At 45.5% G+C, this 21,130-nt stretch overlaps 1 protein-coding gene across 1 annotated transcript in view; it reads right to left on the bottom strand.

Annotated features, from left to right (window-relative positions):
- Positions 1-21,130, bottom strand: part of ATP13A1 (ATPase 13A1) — a 42,003-nt gene that overhangs the window by 16,234 nt on the left and 4,639 nt on the right. The window contains exons 3-13 of the mRNA XM_055003211.1: positions 20,703-20,893; positions 18,633-18,705; positions 13,595-13,750; positions 11,925-11,994; positions 10,914-11,020; positions 9,836-9,965; positions 8,714-8,769; positions 6,310-6,436; positions 4,456-4,593; positions 1,677-1,797; positions 117-274 (exon numbers count right to left, since the gene is read on the bottom strand). Of these exons, the coding sequence (XP_054859186.1) occupies positions 117-274; positions 1,677-1,797; positions 4,456-4,593; positions 6,310-6,436; positions 8,714-8,769; positions 9,836-9,965; positions 10,914-11,020; positions 11,925-11,994; positions 13,595-13,750; positions 18,633-18,705; positions 20,703-20,893 (1,327 nt within the window). The remainder of the gene's footprint in view (positions 1-116; positions 275-1,676; positions 1,798-4,455; positions 4,594-6,309; positions 6,437-8,713; positions 8,770-9,835; positions 9,966-10,913; positions 11,021-11,924; positions 11,995-13,594; positions 13,751-18,632; positions 18,706-20,702; positions 20,894-21,130) is intronic.

Below are 21,130 nucleotides of genomic sequence, written 5' to 3'. Positions count from 1 at the left end.
TTTATGGCAAAACTGACTTTGGGACAAGGCTCTCCAATCAGCCTCCTTGCAGGCCAAAGGAGGTCCATTTTTCACCAGTGAAACCTGCGGGACCAGAAGCTAGCGCAGAACTGTACCTTTGGTCAGGGTCCATTCCACAGCAGTCAGCATGGCTTTCTCCAGCGGGTCACCCACCAAGGTGCCGTCATCCAGCTGCATCAGCGAATGGCAGGTGGCGATGACCCGGTGTGTTTCAAGAGGGATGTCCGACACGGGGGTCACGTCTTTCCCATCTCTGCAGCAAGAGATGCAGGGCCGTATTAACACAGACCGGTCAGTTTAACACTGCCCTCATTTAACAACTCATACAATCGCGGTACAGGAAGCTGAATACATTATTTTTGTTCAACGCGGCAAGTCGTTATCGTGGAAGGGCAGTTAAGCGCAAAACGTGGGTTTGTCAACAGCTCTGGGTTTATTCAACGGCTGTTACCGACTCGAGCTAGCGATTTGGCACAAGTTGTTTGACTGATCGTGGCCAAGCAGCGATCTTGCCTGTCTGGGATGCTTGGTTTTTGATACAGGAAGCTTATCTTAAAGCCTAAGAATCATCATCTGCAATTAGCAAGGAGGGAACCTGCCCCACTGCGTGTAAGGCTGTGAATAGGCAGGATGCTGCAGGTTGTACTGGAAAAGGCACAGAATACGGCGCTACTCCAAAATACAACTTCTTCTGAACCTGGATTTTCATTCTTTTTGATTTTTTAAAAAGTTTATCTTGTGGGTTTTATAAACCACCTTTCCAAAGAGCACAGGGCAGTGGACTTAGGTAAAGATAGTCCCCTGTGCAATTACTGACCCATGAGGGGATGTCGCATCACAACGTTTTCTTGGCAGACTTTTTACAGGGGTGGTTTGCCATTGCCTTCCCCAGTCATCTACACTTTACCCCCAGGAAACTGGGTACTCATTTTACCAACCTTGGAAGGATGGAAGGCTGAGTCAACCTTAAGCTGGCTACCTGAACCCGGCTTCCACCAGGATCGAACTCAGGTTGTGAGCAGAGCTTGGGCTACAGTACTGCCGCTTACCACTCTGTGCCACGGAGCTCTCTCTCTGCTTAGTCCCCCATTTTATCATTACAACAGCCCTGTGAGAGGTTAGCCTGGGTGAGACAGGCCCAAGGTCACCCAGATTGCTTCCATGGCAGAGACCACTATACTCCACTGGCTCTCTAGTCCTTCACTGCTGCAAAGACGCTCTTCAAAGCATGTGATCAAAACTTAGTGAAATGTTCAAAACCAGAAGATTTAGCAAGTTAGATTTACCAGGGTCAGAGTCCCCTGCTCAAGACCAGCAGAAACAGAATTATGTGAAGTAAGACAAATCACGCACAGCTGCATTATTTATACAGGTTGCGGAATTCTGGTTTGGTGATGCTTGGTTTGGGTTTTTTTTGATGCAGAATTCTATTTTTTTAAAAGACAACGAGAAGACACGGAGCATCCCTTGCCCTGTCTTTTCCTGCCCCAGAATAGAGACAGAGCATCCCTTGCCCTGTCTTTCCCTGCCCCAGAATAGAGACAGAGCATCCCTTGCCCTGTCTTTCCCTGCCCCAGAACAGAGGCAAAGGACGAGAGATCATCTGGTATTGTCCTCCCTCCCTCCGGGTCCCGCATTCTCCTTTCCAGACCTACCTGAGCCCAGCTACGCCCCTCACCACCAGGCTGTCACTGGTAAGCGTGCCGGTTTTGTCAAAGCAGCAAATCTGGACCTTGCCTGCAAACGGGATGCGAAATGGTTCTGTGCAGTATACATCTACGAGACAACAAAATGGGAAAGTGTTAAAAGCACGCTGCACCAAGAGGCTCTGTCTCCTTTCCGGTTCCGATTCCACCCTGTGATCTGACTACATAGGTCCTGCCTCATCCCTTTATAACTCCTCTTTAAAACTTGCAATGTTTTCAGCTGCCAATCAACCCGCCCAAAGATTTTCACTCACTGTAAGCCCCCCCACCAGGGGTTCAACTCCTCCTCCTTCCTCTCCCAGCACAGCCAATTCTCAGCCACCGCAATCCTTCAACCCTTCCTCTCTTATTCTTTTTGGAAGCTAGCAGCAGAAGTCAGCTGGACACATACACACCCCGAATACGGAACGTTGTGTGTGCCCCCCGTTTGCTGTGCTCTTTCATTTTAGTTTTAATGGCTGGCCAGCAAATGCTTGCTTGTTCGCTCTTTGGGTAACGATGGATCTACTGCAGCAGAGTTTCTAAGAGCTAAGCTCGTTCGTTGCAGAAGACACTGCAGCCACCAGCAGGCCTAATGGCAGAATAAAAGTTACTCAGTTGCGAAACTGAGCACGATTCACGCTCCCCTTGGATTTGATATAGTGCAGCAGTGATCTCAGAGAAGGTGAAATTGCAGAGTTCGTGTTTTTTTTCTTATTTCAATGAAAAGAAATGATGGGCGAACTCTGGCTTTTAGAAACAATCCAAGCAAATTCAGTGTACCTTGTACACTTCCTGTAATGCTTTTCGTACTGGCCAAATAAGAAGTAGGGCACCAGAAACAGAGTGTTATAAGTTCATATGCTCACACCTCATGTGCTATTACAGCTACTGGGGGAGCACCTGATGGAACACAGCAATTCAACAATCGTGGTTAAAGCTGCTTATAATTTTAAGAATGACAGCTAGGACATACAATGAAGCAAACACATTCTCATCTGGAAATATCTATATGATTATTTGTCAAGTCAAAATCACTTTTGGATAATCGGTCAGTGTGTTTGTTATGGTTATAGATCCAGAGGAGTTAGCCGTGTTAGTCTGTAGTAGCAAAACAGAAAAGAGTCCAGTAGCACCTTTAAGACTAACCAACTTTACTGTAGCATAAGCTTTTGAGAATCACAGCTCTCTTCGTCAGATGCAAGCAATCTTGCATCTGAAGAAGAGAACTGTGATTCTCGAAAGCTTGTGTCTTAAAGGTGCTACTGGACTCTTTTCTATTTTGTTATGGTTGTGGAGGTAGCAACAAGGTATCACAATCAAGGCATGAAGCCAGGATTCCAGAAAAATCAGTGGTTTTGGAATTTGTCCCTGTTCCCCGAGGAAAATGCAGGCTGTGGTACTCCAAGCCTGCCTCGTGAATGGCTGTTAAGAGCTCTGGCTTTGGTATCTTGAAATGAGACCTCCCTGACCACTGGCTCAGATGCTGAGGTGACCTGGTGGCATAACAAGCCGAGAGACTGACAGGGTCATTGTTACAATGGGAGGCCAAGAGGGGAGAACGCTGCTCTTATCATGACGATGGTTGACTGTTAGATTAAATGTGAGAGTGGCTTATATATGTAAGTGGGGAAATGGACAAGCTAAGCATTACAAAGACCCATATCTGGATTTCATGGGTCTTTGCAGGTCTATTCTTACTAGACGTGAATACAACATATGAGGCGCCTCATCCTGCAAGACAGACTCTAAGACAAGAATTAGGCATCCAGAGAAAATGATTTATTCCAGCTGCAGCTTTCTAAATAAATAAGTATTTGTAAATATAATGCATTTATTTAATTCAATTTCTATTCCGCCCTCCCCGCATCAGCAGGCTCAGGGCGGTTTACAACCGATATAATTTAAAATACAAATAGCTTTAAAACCAATAAAACCATATAAATATTTTAAAAACATACAGCAGCAAACTTCTCCAAAAACCACCACCCAACCATCTCCAAAACTATTTAACAAGGCTGGGCGGTAAATCCTTCCAGTAGGGGACACGTTCTCCTCTAGTTGGCCGGTGGGGAGGCCCAGCCAGTGTCAACCAAATGCCTGGCGGAACAGCTCTGTCTTGTAGGATAGCAAATCCAGCCGGGCCCTAGTCTCTTTAGACAGAGCGTTCCACCAAGTTGGAGCCAGGACCGAAAAGGCCCTGGCTCTGGCTTTAATCCAGAAAACTGAAAGCGGTGCTTGACCTGTGAAATGGACCTTCTCTACTTCCTGCTTCTCTAGGGAGGCTGCAGTGGGAAGGGGAGCCGTTGGAAATTGCTCCCCACTTGCAATGAGCAAAAGTGCCCTTCCACAAGGGGACTGTGTGGATGAATGCAAAATAACCGAGGGTTAGGACTAGTTAACTATCAGTGTAAGCAGCATTCTATGTTGTGCTGTTTTACGGCCATTATTGCTAACACTTTAGATCAAGCTATCGCATTTAAAACAAAAAAGTGAGCTTATCTGAAGGACAAATGGTAATAAAGGAGAGAGATCTCTGTCTTTTGGTGCTACACCTCTGAAGATGCCAGCCACAGCTGCTGGCGAAACGTCAGGAACTACAATGCCAAGACCACGGCAATACAGCCCGGAAAACCCCCAACAACCATCGTAATAAAGGATGCTTCCAAGATGCAAAACACCACAGATTTTGTACACCCTGCACTTCCAAAGCATGCCGCTTTCATTCTCGGTTAGGCTTGGTACTTACACAATTTGGCGAGTGCAATGAGCGAGGTGTTGACGGCCAAGGAGAGCTCAATGGGGAGCTCAGGGGGGACAACCGAGGTCAAGATTAAAGTGCATTCCAGAAACAGCTTGTAACGGTTCCTGCTGGGGTCCTTGGTACCTTGGAAAGAAGAGCAGATACACATCATGGCGTTTGACTGCCGTACAGAACAGCCAATCGAGGGTAGATGGTCCCTTCCTTCAGAAAGGAAAAAAAATCACTAGCTAAATGTAAGCATCGCCTAGGTTTGTCTCCTTGAAGTGCTCCAAAGATATGGGCTTGTTGTGAGTTCTAAAGAAGGGCTGGGGGGGGTGGGCTAAGGGTTCAGAGACTGTCTGCCCCCAATAACAGAGGATGGGGGGCACACAGAAGGAGGACATGAGTGAGCAAAGTCCTTTGAAGGTGGGCAGGTCTGATTTTGCATGATTTAAGTGCAACTGACTTCTGAGTGGAAGAGTGAAGCATTCTTTCAACCCGACCTCGCAGGGTTGTTGCGTGGATAAAATGATGGAGAGGAGAATTATGTGAGCCACCTTGGGTCCCCATGGGGGAGGAAGTAGGGTATAAATTAAATAAAAATAAATAAGATCCAGAGGAGTTAGCCATGTTAGTCTGTAGTTGCAAAATAGTAAAGAGTCCAGTAGCACCTTTAGGACTAACCAACTTTATTGTAGAGAACCACAGCTTTCTTTGTCAGATGCCTCACCTGATGAAGAGAGCTGTGGTTCTCAAAAGTTTATGCTACAATAAATTTGGCTAGTCTTAAAGGTGCTACTGGACTCTTTACTATTTTGCAAAAATAACCAAGTGCATCAGATGAGATCGTTCTATATCTCGTGGGATCTTCAGGAGGGTGTGAGACAGCAGCAGACAAGAGAAGAACAGAGATGAACCAGAACGCTGTCTGAGAAAGGCAACCTGTGAAAGACAATTTGGATCCAGAATAAATTTTCTGCAGACATTTCTGCATTTCTACGAGTGGAACAGACCTTTCTTGCCTCCCTCCTTCCTGTGGCAACCCACTGATCTCTCCAGAGTGGAGCTCCTGGGGGAAAGGGGACCCTCATGAATGGCATGATACACAAATCAGTGATCTGCAGCAGGAAGGGGGAAATCAGCAGAATTTACACCGCCTCTTCCGTTAGCAGAAAACTTACTCTGGATCCCTCCCCATGACTCCTTCAATGCTGGGTTGTCCACTCCATTTACATAACACTGACCCACTCAGCCACTAATAGTACTGAGTTGGTTATATTCACCGAATCAATAATGACATTAGACTCAAGAGTAGAGATGGGCACGAACCAGAAAAAAACGGACTATGTGTTCTGTGAAATTTGATGAACCACAAACTTTCACGAACCTGGCCCCCCCCTCCGGTTCGCGAACTGGTTCGTTTGGTTCGTGAAAACGTCACATCCAGGTCAGAAAACCATCACTTCCGGGCCAGCAGAAGGTCTGCAGTAAATCCATCCCCTGTTGCCTAGGAAACTGATTGATCAGCACCAGGCTGTCTGCAGTGATGAACCAAAAAGCAAACCAATCGAACCAGCCTAAAGTTCGTCGCATTTTGTCAGAAATGGGATCTGATGAACCATTGGTTTGCGAACCACGAACCGGGCTGGTTCATCATGAATTTTAGTTCGTATTTTGGTTCATCTCTACTCAAGAGGGATAGGCATTTTCTCCCCCGGTGGACTGGGATCTCATGGCTGCTTTCTGGTCACGTGGGGAGATAGTTTCACAAAGAGGATTACATAAAAATTGATTTTCATTTTTGTCAGGGCTCCTTGCTAGGAAGACTCTACCCAGGCTGAGAAAGGTGAGACGAGCTACCTTCGATCCACACGTATGACGCTGCAGCAACGGCAAACACCAGGAGGAAGAGGATGAAGATGAAGGTCTCCAAGTTGTTGGCTGTCACCCGCTTCACACCAAACAGGATTGTGCGCAGAAGTTTTCCCTGGGAGGAAAGAAGGCGGAAGCAGCAATGACCTACCGTGATGGGCGCAGGTGTAATACAGAAATAGTGAGAAGGTACTGTATTTTCATTGGCATCCGTCACCACTCCCAGGCTTTATAATTAAGCTTTAAACCAAACCAAACCAATTGGCAGGGGTCATTTCATCGAAAAAGAGCTGGAGGAACTCATTAGCATAACTCAGCCACGCCCCTTGCCATTGCTGGAAGTGTGTCATTAGCATAGCTGACTTGCATATGCCACGCCCCCTGACATCACCTATCCTGGCTGTTTTGGACCCAATCCTGGCCATTCAGGGCTGAAATTGGGCCCAACATTGCAAAAAGGGGCTGAAAATGGCCGAAAAGGGGCCCAAAATTATTAGGATTGGGCCACTGCTGAGTGGGAGAGTGATCCACCACCTGTCAGAAGCCCAATCAGGGCCATTTTGACTCCAATCCCAGCTGAAACGGGCCCAAAATGGCCGAGGGTCAGGTGGGTGGGGCCACCTGACATGCGACCTCTTTGGGAAACTGCCGGAACTGCATTCCTGAGTGTTCCCCCTCGAAATAAGCCCTGCCAATTGGTCAAATGAATTTTGGTACGCTGATGTTATGTGTATTTTACTCTTGTCTCCTGTCCTGGTTTATTATTCAGGAAAACACCTTACCCACCCTACAAGGAATGATGAGGCAAAGAAAGAAGAAGTAACTTTTATTTATTCCCCTGGAAAAGGTCAAAGGTTTAGAAAGAGAAAGGACACTTCAAAATATTTACAACTACAGCTCTCAGCTTCTGCTAGGCATGACAAAAAAAATCAAGTCATACACGCTGAAGATAGTGAGCAAACAGCCAATCTGCACACAGAGAGAAAATTATGAATGAATGAATGACTGGACCCTGGGTGACAGAACTGCACAGCAGAGTTACGAGATTATTAGCTCTCCTAATTAGTGACAAAGAATCATTAAAATGAATCTTTTCTGGATATCACACTCTACCATCCTCTTTCTACTAAAGCCAGATTCTGAGGGGGAAACGCTGCCTCCTGAGACTGGGGGGGGGGGGGGTTCCCTAATCTGCCTCCGTGGCAGCTAAACCCTGTCAGAAGGAAAATTAGCAGTTTATTCTGCTTTTTGCTCAAATGCTGCCTCCTCTGCTAAGCTCTATCAAGTTTCCAAGGGTCTTGCTCGGATGTTACTGACATTCCAACCAGGTTTAAAGGGGATTGGCTGCTTCAGGAAACAGGCAGGACATTAACCATCACACCAAGCACAGAGGGTTTGGTCACAAGAATGAAGTATATAGGAAAGGGCCCACAAGATTTAGGGAATGGTGTCAAGGCCAAAGAAACAAGATTTGAAGCACATTTGCATCTTGGCCTTGAGTGAATTTTACCTTCTGCTGCCCTTCAGCTCAATGGTAAGAAAAAAATAGTAAAGAGTCCAGTAGCACCTAACTAATTTTATTGTAGCATAAGCTTTTGAGAACCACAGCTCTCTTCATCAGATGCAACTGTGGTTCTTGAAAGCTTATGCTACAATACAGTTGGTTAGTCTTAAAGGTGCTACTGGACTCTTTACTATTTTGGGACTACAGACTAACACAGCTAACTCCTCTGGATCTAAGAAAAAAAATTCCAAGTTTCTGCTACCAGCTCCCTGTAACAAACTGCGCTCTAAACGTATCAGACTGAAATGTTAAGCTCCGTCTCAGTGAGGAACACTGGCCTCTACAGCAAAGGCAGTTTCTTTCCTAAAAGCTTGACTGCAACATCTGCTGTCTTAAAAATGAGTCACCTCAATCTCTGCTTTGCTTCAGCCATTCAGCCTTTCAGAAGCTCCAAATGAAGTGAAAAGGAGGGATGGGGGCCCAGAATAATCAATAACAACATTTGATTTATATACTGCCCTTCAGGACAACTTAATGCCCACTCAGAGCAGTTTACAAAGTGTGTTATTATTATCCTCACGACAATCACCCTGTAAGGTGGGTGGGGCTGAGAGAGCTCTGAGAGAGCTGTGACTAATCCAAGGTCATCCAGCTGGCTTTAAGTGGAGGAGTGGGGATTCAAACCTGGCTCTCCAGATTGGAGTCCTGCTGCTCTTAACCACTACACCAAACTGGCTCCTGATGATGGAGCTAAATATTCCATGCTGATCTTAATTAACCCAACAAATCTTTGGCTCCTGGTCTCCAGGCAGGTCAGTATCTCAAAACATATTTGAACATATGTTGTGACTGTCTCGTAAGAGCAACACCGTTCCATTTGCTTCTTACCTGGGATGTATTGAAGCCTGTCCTCAGAACGTAGGCCACGCACCCATTATCTACGGCTGAAAAGGGGAGCAACGGAGAGATGTTAAGTTCTGCACTATGAAACGGTATGCAGGGATGAGCACAACGACAAACACTTCAGCATTAAATGGTGTCTTTTAAAGAATTCTCAGCAAGACACCAGGGAGCTTTGGGCCGAGAGCACTCACGGCTGATTTTTAACCATGGATAGAAGATCATTCTTTAAAACCTGGTGCTGGGTTTATTGCCTTGCTCTGTTGCTAAGAGGCGGCGAAAAGTGAGTGAGAGTTCAAGTTCTGAGCTGCTCCAGCCAGGCACCTCTGGGGACTATGCAAGGCCTACGATGGGGAAATAGTCAGGATGCTCATGGCTGTACATCATGTAAAACCAGAGGTGTGGATTAAAAACCACTTCGGATAGAAGTTACAGAATCTGGTTTGACAGGCCCTAGCTACCTACAAGTGGTGCGGCCCGTATGTGAAAGAACATACTAACTAGACTCAGTTGGATTAAGCCACGGTTTTGCGTGACATCTAAACAGAGCCCGACGGCCATCCAATGTAGAATGGCAAAGGGAAGATAAGGAACTGGGAGATGCAAAAGCTAGCCAGAGAAGTATGGCAGCAGAAACTGCATGAGACATCCTGTCGTCCCTGCCTCTCCCTCTCTCAAGAGCACACCCAGTTTTCCACTTGCCTTATTGTGACATAAATATATACTTTGTGTGACTGATCCTGTCAACTGTTTGGACTCTCCACTTTACAGCCGTTTCCAAACAGGTACAGATACTAAAATCATTGCCAAAATAACCCCTGCACCAAATAAAGTCTCTACGAGATAGGAAAAACACTGGCTCCAATTGCTTTCCCCATAGTTGGGTGAAACTCTCAAGATGATGGTTTAATGGGTTTAGATGGGCACATATCAAGCACCCAAACCCGATCTGACGATGCCCTACTCTTGGCAACGTATGCCATGCTTGTATTAGCAATCAAGTACCTTCAAAGCCAAAGAATGATTTAGTCCCCATCCTTGCGGCAGACCTCAGAGAGAACTTTTGGTGATTAAATGTGTCCCCTCCCCACTATCAATTCAGGCACGTACGTTTCAGGCCCGTGCTGGCCTTCTGGGGCGGGATGTGCTGCACGACTTTCGTTCCGCCAAAAATAACATGCAGTCTGGAATCTGCCTGCATATCCAAGACGTGCTCTGGGTCCAGCTCCTCAATTGGCTCCTACAAGAAAGCACACAACCTTTAAAGGAAGCATATCATTAGCGCTTACACAGGAGTTATACATATGCAATGTACCTTAGCATAAAGGGTGCTCAAGCCCAGGGGATAAGGACTCCACATTTCTGATCTTTTAAGATCCAGATTAGAGGCAGGCATGAACTGGAAAAATGGCGGCTCGTTGTGGTTCGTCACGTTTCACGAACCACGAACCGCCATGAACTTGCCCAGTTCGCGAATTGGTTCGTTTGGTTCATCACTTCTGGGGCTGCAGGAGGTTTGCAGAAAGCCCACCCCTCCTGTTGCCTAGGTAACAAATTGATCGGTGCCAGGCTGTCTGCAGAGACGAACCAAAAAACGAACCATACGAACCACTCTAAAAATCATAGTGGTTTGTTGCGGTTCGTCAGAAATGAGCTCTGACAAACTGCTGGTTCGTGAACCAAAAAACTGGCCCAGCGTTTGACAAACTTTGGTTCGTACTTCGGTTCATGCCCATCTCTAGTCTTGATCCATTTCTATACCTGTCACCATTAGTGGCATGAGATTCAAGAGCTACGTCCCCACAGGGGAAAAGGCGTGCTCCTTGGGCTATGAGAATGGCAGTGCGTGCATTTTTTTCCTCCAACCCTAGCAGAAAATGCAGCAGATATAGTCTGTTTCGCACAAACACTGCCACAAGTGTGAATGTGTCTAGAAGCAGACTTTTATGTTTAGGCTAACTTTAGAATGAAGATGGTAGGAGAGGGTTTAGGAGCTTTCTGTTACTTTCATAATTGGGTCATTTTTTTCAACATTATTGTTCAAAATTATTAAACCATTTTCCTCCTTTCACCTTTACCCTGCATTTTTTCCCTGGGACTAGAAACTGTCTGAGCAGGGCCAGTCTTATCTCTGCAGCTCATACAGCTCCTTACACCCTGCTGGCATTAAAAAAACTGGCAGGCAAACCTTCATCTGAGGCACTGACTCTCCCGTCAGCATAGCTTCGTCTACAATGCACCTTCCCCGGAGCAGCAGCACATCGCATGGCACAAGGTTCTCGTGCGGAGACCGACCTAGAATCAAGAGTTGCATGCTCAGAACAGACTCTCAAAAGGCAGGACGGGAGGATGTTTGCAAGGGGAATCAAAGCATTTCCTTGTCCCCTCCCAACCACCCCCCGTGGCTACCAGTTTATTCTGGCTGGGACAGGAGGCAGAATGTTTACCATGGCATTCCTTCCTTGGCAGAGGGTGGGCTACATGCCCCACCCCCTCTTTGCTGACTCCTTCTCATGGAGTCAAAATGGCAATCTTTTATTCTGAAGGGACATCATCTTTTCATAGAATCATAGGGTTGGAAGGGATCTCTAGGGTCATCTAGTCCAACTCTCTGCTCAATGCAGGAAATTTACAAATACCTCCCCTCTTTTAATAGGTCCCCTCCTATAGTCTCATACTCTCTTTGGTGATGTAAGGGCATTCACCAAGACATACACATGGTGCTATTTTGCCTGTATACTTTTTCCTCCTGTCCTTAAAAGATCTAAAGAGGAGGTAATTTTTTTCCCTTTTAGACTCCGCTACAATGGGTGTGCACCTGAAAAAGATTCAGGTTTCCCCCTTCAGGTTTACCCGAAGTGGGAAAGCAGCAAGCCTCAGCAATGCTGGGGTCGATTCGGGAATCCCGAATCTTTCCAAATCGGGCCCGATTCGGGTTCAAAGCTTGAATCGGAAACCCAAAGTGTACACCCCTACCTGCTACCCAGGCCAGGCTTTTGTGATGGATTATGAAGTTTGAATATTTGGCCGCACAGATATCAGTCAATATCTCCCTAACTCTCAGCTGACTGGCAGATTCACTGAAATTTAGGGATGTCTGGAGACGGGAAATGAGAAAAGCTTCAGTTGCAATTCACCACAAGTAAAAGCACCTAGGCAACGTTCTAAGTCACAGTGGCCACAAAGCAAAATCCGTTACCGACTGACACGATGTCCCCAGGAATGATCTCGTCACTGGAAACTGGCCGCCACTTCCTGTTTCTGTAAACCTGCAAGATGGGGGAGAAGGAATGAGGGGAGAGGTACTTCAGACACTATACAGAGTGATACTAGGAGGGACCATTTTTGTCCCTTCACCTCCCCCCCCCTCCCCTGCCAACTCTGCCTAAAGAGCTCCTGAATAGAATTCATCATCCACTGAAGGTATGTAACAAACAGCAAGAGTATATGTAACAAATGCCTAAACACTAGCAGCTCAGGCACGGGCTATGTATGCAGGAGGGGGTGGTGGTGGAAGAATGGTCTGCACCGCTCCTCTCACTAAAAAATCTAGCACATCAGGAAGGAAGGTTCCAGTCCTGTCTGCTCCCTATGGTGCTAGCTTTCTACTTGCTTTTATTAAAAAGCTTTAAAAACTGATCTTTAACCCATGGCCTGTACCATTTCCTGCTATATATGTAAAATCAGGTCACAGAGCCTGCTGAAGTATACAAGGATTTGTGGGAGACTTATCTACTTTCCTCGCTTCTTTCATAAAGAGTGCAGTGGGATTTATGGTAGGGTTGAGCAATCAGGTATTGCTGATCTGATAAGATGCCCAGTATTTAGGGTCTTGGGTTGGCAATACGTGACACTGCTGCTATCCCGACATGATGCCTGATTCTGATGTTACCACTTCTTTTAACACTGGAATCAGGAGTCATATCAAGGAGACAGCAATGGCTACAGAGCAGGAAACACTCCTCAATGGAGAGGCATTATCTTCTATAGGAGTGGGGAAGCTAGGTCTGCCTCCATAGAAAGCATTGCCCCTTTAAAATTTAAAAGGCCAAGGCCTGACTCTCAGCTGTAAGACAGACTCTTCCCTTTAGTCAGCAAGGAAGAATTTCATTTGTTGAACACAGGGATCACACACCAAGATGTAACTTACATACAGGACACCATAAATACAAGATGAAAAACTGTCATCTGCACTGCCCCCCCCCAGAGGCAAGGAAAATGTTCCCATGCTCCCTTGCTTTCCCAGATCTCTAATCATCTGTGAAAAGTTTGGCAAAACTCTCATCACCTGGCAGGACGGTACAGGTTTAACACACTGTTGCATAGTGTTCTGTGGCTAAGTTACCACTTGCAAGAACGGATACAACTGGATCAGACCTGGAATCGCTGACCCTGGCCCTCTGTTCCCACCATCACCAACCACGTACTTCTTACTGAAAGTCTGGGAAGGGTGTCATGCCATGAGAACACAGGGTTGGGACACTGTTGGGAAGTGGCCCTCAAGATCTTCAACAATCAGAGGAAACAGGAGTTAGGAAGGAATCCTCAAGGCCCTGGAGCTGTAGTGAACAGCAAGCCCACTGGGAGACAAGACAGCCAAGTGACTAAGCAATTTGTCTCCTCTTGGCCCCAAACCGACCCTGCGGTCCTCTTGGCTCCCTTGACTCACCCCAACAAACAAACACAACCTCTTCCTCCTCCTTATTCTCACCCCCCCGCCCCGTCTTCCTCCTTCACTCTAGAAGGTAAGCAGTTCTCTGTTGATGGCATCGCCTTGAGCAACAGGCCTTTAAGGTTCTGGATCTCAGACATCACAATGTGCAGGAAGTTTCATCACGCACTGCACCGTCTTCTAGGGGGCTTGCTTACCTGGATCATGTAGGGTTTGTTGCCCATTTTCCTGATCTCTGACATGTTTCTCATTTGCTGTTGGACGAGGGATGCTTCAAAAGCCACCAGCATGGAAAGGGTGAAGACGCTGTAATACCAGTATTCATCCAGGCACCACAACCCAACACAGAACACCTGCGGGAAGCAAACACGAATGACTCCAAGGACCAGAAGGACCCAGGTTCAAATCCCGAATCAGCCAAGAAGCTCAGCCGATGACCTTGGGCTGCTTCCAGCCATATCCAGGGGTCATTGCGCAGAAAACGAGCTGGAGGAACTCATTAGCCTAACTCATTAGCATATGCCACACCCCTTGTCATCACCGGAAGTGTGTCCTTAGCATAACTGATGTGTATATGCCACATCCCCTGACATCACCTATCCTGGCTGTTTTGGACCCAATCCCGGCCATTCAGGGCTGAAATTGGGCCCAAAAGGGCAAAACGGCCGAAAAGGGGCCCAAAGTGTCAGGATTGGGCTGCTGCTGAGTGGGGGAGGGATCCACCACCCATCAGAGGCCCAATCCGGGCCATTTCGGCCCCAATCCAGGACGAAACGGGCCCAAAACAGCTGAGAGTCAAGTGGGCGGGGCCGCCTGACATGTGACCTCTTTGGGGAACTGCCGGAACTGCGTTCCCTCTCGAAATGAGCCCTAGCCATATCTACCCAACACAGGTGCCTTGGAGAAATGGTGGGATAAAAACAAAATACATAAATGCATTTTGTTGGCAACCTGAGATTCTGACCACTTTGGGTCCTAACAGAGGTGGTGTCATAATGTGCTAGGGCTAAAAACATGATGTGGGAAATAAGTCCCTGATTCAAGTGTCACCTTTGCCATGAGCTCACTAGGTGTCCTTGGGGCAAACCACTGAGCCGCAGTCTTTCAGAGTCAACATTTCCCTACCTTGCAGACCTATGACAAAGATCTCCAAACAATCAGGAAACTAATCTTGCACTTCCAAGTGGGATTTAGATTTTTTTTGTTCACAACAGTAGCCCTGGTGTGGCATGAACTGCTTTTTGGAATTGACAAAAGTTTCAAAAACAGTGAAATATCGCATGGAATTCAGTGTGGTGGAGAGTCAAGCATTCCTTTGGGTCCACGCAGGCAGCTCTTTGGATCCCAAGCAAAGTATGTGAAGTGCCTTAAACCCTTCAGAAGTGTTAATTAAAGACTGGATTGATAGAGCTTTAAAGTTCAGAGCTAAGAAGAAGCTGGGGGGGGGGGTTAGGAAAAGTGAAACTGCGGTATCTTTTTAAAATTCCTTTTGTGAAATTGTAGAATGCTTTTTGCAAACTGGGTGCATCACATGTTTTGGAAACACTTTGTTTTTCATCTCTTTCCTGTTCGCTGCCTTGGAACACTAATGAGAAGTAATATACTTTGGGGGCGGGTAAATATTTAACAGCAACAAACAACAAAGCTTTTCCTGGACTGCATCAATTCAGCATGAAGATCAGGGAAGCTTCCTGCACATACAAATACATGTGCATTCTTTAAAAAATATTTTTTTTCTAAGTTCACCAAGGGCTTTTTGGTGTGTGAGAGCACTCGACTATGCAACTCTCTCCTCCAACCCTGAAATGCAGGTTCCAAAAAAGCTTTGCCCTGGATTTTTCTTAAGGTGGAAACTGGCCCCAAATTTCCTCAGCCATAGCTTGCAGAAGTGAAATCCGTTATTTTATTGATAGACTTATCAGACACCACCCATCAGAGGAGAATGGGGGATGGATATCCGCATATCCACTGTGTATCCAATAACCACCTAATGATTTGAATATATTATAAAACTTCAGACAAAATCGTGAAGCCACAACATGAGGCAGCAGCTGGGAATGAAAGGTTAACTGCAATTCCAAGCACCGCAAAGCCAGTTCACGGTATTAAGCCAAACTTATTTCCATCTTAGAACTGAATAGTAAACAAGTAAAGAAATCCCCCAAATGATGTGGGGACCAGCATATCTGCGAGACCGCCTCCCCCCATATGAACCCCGGAGGACTTTTTGCTCTAATGGTAAACATCTGTTGGAGGTCTCTGGCCCCAGGGAGGCCCGCCTGGCATTGACCAGGGCCAGGGCCTTCTCGGTCCTGGCCCCAGTCTGGTGGAATGCTCTGTCTAATGAGACCAGAGCCCGGCAGGATTTGTTATCCTTCTGCCAGGCCTGTAAGACAGAGCTGTTCCACCAGGTGTATGGTTGATGCTGGGTGGAGTCCCCTTGTTTGGTCGAGTATGGGTTGTGCCCTCCCCACTGGTAACATCCTCCATCTCTTGAATATTCTCTAATGCTCTGGTGCGGACTAAAGGGTTGTGCCCTGTGCATATGTATAGTGCATTTTATTGTGCCGCTGTGTATATGTATGTATATATATGTGTGTGTGTGTATATATATATGTGTGTGTGTGTGTTTTAATCTTTGGATGTTTTATAATTTATAGTTTTAAACTGAATGAACTATCTGATGTAATTTTAAATTTGTGTGCAAATTGTGATCTGCCCTGAGCCTGCTGGCGTGGGAAGGGCGGAACAGGAATCTAATAAATTAAATTAAATTAATACACATTGTTTCATTTCTGGGCAAATCACAATCTCAACCACAGCGTGGTTACTGGCTCATATAGGCAACTCAAACAGTCTTAGGGTTCCCACGCAGGGGCCCTAGATTCCAGATCTGATGGACTGCATGAATGGAAGAAGGTTACTTCTGTTCGCACAAATGGGGAGAAGTGATTATTCCTCCTTCCCAATGTAGAGCCCTATTCCACCTGTCCCAAGGCTCTTCTGGCTTTTCGTAGGAATAGGGAAGGAGGCTGCAATGGTAAAGCTATACTTACAATTATTTGGACCCAACTCAATGGTCTTTTCACTTGGGGAGCTGCTGCTTCTTGTACCTGCTCTTGAGGATTATCTGGTATTGAGCCTGAATTTACTTTCTGCAATTCACATTTATGTAATACTGTCTCTAAATGGTGCCTCTGCCAGTAGCTGTTGACATTCGTGTCTTTTGAAAAGACCTGTCACAGCCAAACTGTCCTTCAAGTTACAACACTGGCCATTAAATGGCAGTCCCCTAGACAACCACTGTAACCTCCAAGACCAGCATTGTGAAGTCAGCGATGATGTCAAGCTTAGGAGATGAAACTTCTGGCAGCCCTGGGCCACTGGCCCTGCATTGCCATCCTTCAAGGCTATCCGGCATGCTATTTCACACCTGTGTAGACATCCCAAAGCCAAGTTAAAGTCAGAGCGTGATGACGGAGAGATTCAAGGGCCACACAGTGAACAGAGGTATCTGATGAGCCAATAAGAGAAGGGAGTGAATAAACCCATTTTCATGAGCTGCAATGGAGCTGAAAGGTTGAGTGAAAAAGAGGAGAATATCTGGGTAGAGAGATGAGGTTGCCAAAAGGGAAGAGGAATTAAGCTAACCTTAGACCAGTGTGGCTAAAGAATTAAGCAGATTCTCCCCTCTATGCCTCAACAAGATTCGATCCCTTCTCCCATACGAAACATGGCCTTTTTTTACTGAGTGTATGTTTATCCCACCCTTCCTCCAAGGGGCTCAGGATGGCACCCCATCTCCATTTTATCTTCCCAACAACCCCGTAAGGTAGGTCAGATTCATAGAGTGATTGGCCCAAGTACATCCAGTGAGCTTCCACGGCAGAGTAGAATTTGAACCTGGCATGCCCAGATCCTAGCCTGATACTCTAACCACTATACTATACTGGCTCACAACCAGTTTAATTGGTAAGAAGACGCTTAAATATATGGTTAAGAGATGATCTCCTTAATTCTTGAAAGGCGTAATTTGATCCAAGGCTGACAGCTGTAAGATACTTTCACTGCTAGCATCTTCGCTACAATATGTGAAGGTGAAAGAGCCTCTGAGGATTTGCAGAGTACACTGTGAACCCACTAACAGTACCAGCTCTCTGCACAACTGCAACTGAAATTGTGGCTAGGGTTGCCAACTGACACAAAATCCCTAGTCCACTTATGAGCCATTCACAGCGGATCAATGTGTAGAATTGTTTTAATCAATTTTAAGAATTGATATGCTTCTCTCTCAACCACCAGGATTTGGGGAGGAACAATGTCACAATCCAAAGCAGTCAGTAAAGCAATTTAAAAAACACTAGAATGAGTTAGCAGCCATAAAATTGCTGCAACTCAGCAAACACAAATATCCATTTCCCCTGGAGGAGGAAAAATGGGCCAACACAGCTTTACTGAACATAAATAAAACTGATTTTACCTGGTGTCTAAAATGTTGATCAGACATTAGGAAAGCAGCCAAGACTTTCCAGAAAATAGAAGCAACCACAGACAAGGATTCTTTCTGAGTTCCACCCTCCTCCACCCACCAGAGGGGACTCAAGAGAGCAGAGTCCTGGTCAATAATCCAAACTGACTGGCAGACACACAATTCCCTAGTCTCCACTTCCACTCACTAAAGAGGGTACCTGAATGAAAGAAGTACCCCTTTCCTTCATAAAAACTGAGAGGGAATCGAGGGTCAATTCACATACACCACTTGATTTCTCTGCGCTTTCTGAGTGTACATACAAATCAATTTCACTGAAAAACATATTCCTTAGAGGAAGGACAGGTTAACAAGGTAATAATTAAAAATAAATACATGTGCCAACACTATTTGGGATGTGATTCAATTTCTAGACATCACTGCAAATCCAGATCTATCAGTAAGAACCATTCATTTATTTACAGATCCCTTACAGCAAAGTTGCGTTAGGTTAAAGAATATGAGTGGCAAGGCAACTCGCAGAACCTCAACTCCCAAGCAGTGAGTGTTCACCTGCCTTGACCTAGAAGCAATCTGCGGTTCAGGGATTTGCTCTTTCCTCAGCTTCTCTGCTGAGATTGTTTGCAAAACACACAGACCCACGTGAGCCGGACAACTGTGTATGGTGACAAAACATGTGGATAATAGATGGTGTATTTCAAAAACAGGAAATCAAGAAAGAAAAGGTCTTGTAGAGCTTCGTTTACCTGGAAAACGAAGAAAGGAGCCGTTGCTCTCTCTTTGAAGAGTTCGAGGAACTCCGGCACCACCATCTCCGCCCTGTGTGAAAAGCACAACCTCAGTTCATTCTGGCACTCTTGTCTTGAAATCTGCCCTGGTTGCAACCTGCAAGAATCTAGAGGTTTCCAACTACATGGAGTCTTGTTTGGGAATTTGTTCCACAGCCCAGCTATCCAAACAAGTATGAAAGTATAAATTAACCCTGAGGTTAATTAACTGTGCAGCATAAACCCATTCTTCTTTTCTGGCCAAACCAAACTGTTGATCACAAACTCAAAGAAAATGTGTTCAGGAAGGCTTGAATTGGGCTGCGAGCCACCTACCTTCCACCACAGCACCTGCTTGTCCCTTTTAAATCTGATATTACTGGTGTCCAAAACTGTTTTTAAACCAGTTGTTTTCTAATTATGACTGTGGAGAAAGTGTTTTTAAAAAGTTAACTGATTTCAGTAACAGCTAAGAAACCAGAGGTAACCTGGCTAGACTGAGAGCCCTCTAAGCCCACTCCCACATGGACAACAAGCCCAAATTCCACCTAACCCACCAGTGTCCCAAGTTTGCGTGCTGTTGTTCTGCTTGATAAAAATGAATCAATATTGATCAAAATGACTATAGCCAAAATAAATTTACAGAAGTGCATTTATTTTAAGCTACGTAATTGACTCCAATGACAAAATCTGGATGCAGAAGATACCTTAAACAGGGCTTAATTTGGGCTGAGTCTCGTCAGGGACCTAATCTATTGTCAGTTCTAAAAAAGGAAGTACTTCTGAGCATGTGCAAAGTTAGATCCCTTCTCTTTTTTTAAATTAAGCATGTGCCTTCAATGAATGAATGAACGAATGAATTTATTTGCGGTCAGAGACCATAACAATGGCAATACATCCTTACAATCAATAAAATAATTAAATCCAGCGTAAAAATGTAAAGGATATAAAAAATACATTTAGCATTCAAAATCTTATCTTAAAATGTATAGAGTTCTCTGGGAACTGCAGGAATTCTAATATTTAAAACACTGACATTAAAATAGTTAAAATCGTAAAAAGAGCAGGACAGACTATGTATGGCTATTCTTTTTATTATGGAATTTAACCAAATGGAGACAGAATTTGGCTATTTGCCTGGAGATAGTTGGATTTTCATCAATTAGGAGTTTCTCCAAGCAGGCCTTATTTGCCTCTGCAATTGGTGTGTCTAAGAGTGGGGAAATAAACTTGTCCCTTTAGACTTGATGGAAAGGACAGCAAAAGAACATATGAATAAGTGATTCGACTTCACCACTGCAGCAACAGCAGCGTCCGTCCTCGTATGGGATCCTTCTATGGTCATTGAAGGGATAACTTCACATCGGGCCAGGGTGAAAGCTCTTCTATAAGACGGGACATCCAAACTAGTGAGATATCTGGCCATACCCATAACATATCTAGATTCCCTAGGGGCCATAAAATGAGGAGGCGCCTTCAATGGATACCACTCTTAGCACTAAATACATCTTATTTCTCCATTTCCTTCGCTGGCCTTTTATTCATCAGGAGCAAGAAAAGGCAGGACGCACCAGACAGAGCAAAAAGCAAGAGAGAACTGATGCAGTGGGAGAGTTAATTTTAATTCAGCTCTGAGACCCCTACTATGTGTTTCGCATACGCTTCATCAGTGCTGTATCTGGCCAACAGTCGCCCTGCTACCACATACCAAAACAGGACTTAAAATCAGTATTATGATATTAACACGCCAGACTTCTAACTCTGCTGATGTATTAATAAGCTCTGAACATAGACTGGGCCCTCCCATTCTTGCAAGATTCTGGGTTCAGAAGCGGAATGCCTCCAACTGGTAGATTCTGGACAGCAGTCAAGAGGAAACAACCGTTGTCAGCAAGCTCGGCTTCTCTGTAGCATCCGACTGGCCAGTGTTAGGAAAGGGATGCTGAACTAGGAAGAGGACCGGTCTGAACCGGCCAGGCTAACTGCGTTCAGATTTTTACAAATCACGACACACACAGGCAGCCCAAGTCCATCTTTACTTTCACTTACTTGTTGGTGCCATATTTCTTCTCTGCTGCTCTAATCTCTTTGTCTTCCTGATAACCTCGTGCGTTCTGGTAATACTGCAGTGGGTGCTCCACGGGGAATGCTACAGGAAGGAATTTTTTCTTCTCGTTTAGCTCATAAAAATATTTTATTTTTTGAAATTCAAAGGAAAGGACTTCCTGCCCATCTTCTCCCTAGGGAGAAAAATATGATTGAGGCTTCACATGCAAGAGACTGTTTTAGTGACCTCACAGAATCATGGTACTGAGGGATCAAAGGACTTGTAGTCCAACAGTTTGTCACAAGCAGGGCTTTTTTTCTGGGAAAAGAGGTGGTGGAACTCAGTGGGTTGCCTGCACAGGGGGCAACTCTTGGCGGGAGGTAGTGCCCCTGGTACCACATGCACATGCGCAAAGTATGTGCACGCTCCC

The sequence above is a fragment of the Eublepharis macularius genome, chromosome 19 (assembly GCF_028583425.1).
Source record: "Eublepharis macularius isolate TG4126 chromosome 19, MPM_Emac_v1.0, whole genome shotgun sequence".
In the NCBI taxonomy this organism is placed as follows: domain Eukaryota; kingdom Metazoa; phylum Chordata; class Lepidosauria; order Squamata; family Eublepharidae; genus Eublepharis; species Eublepharis macularius.
Note: the sequence above shows the minus strand (reverse complement) of the source record. Positions and strands in the feature narration are given on the sequence as shown.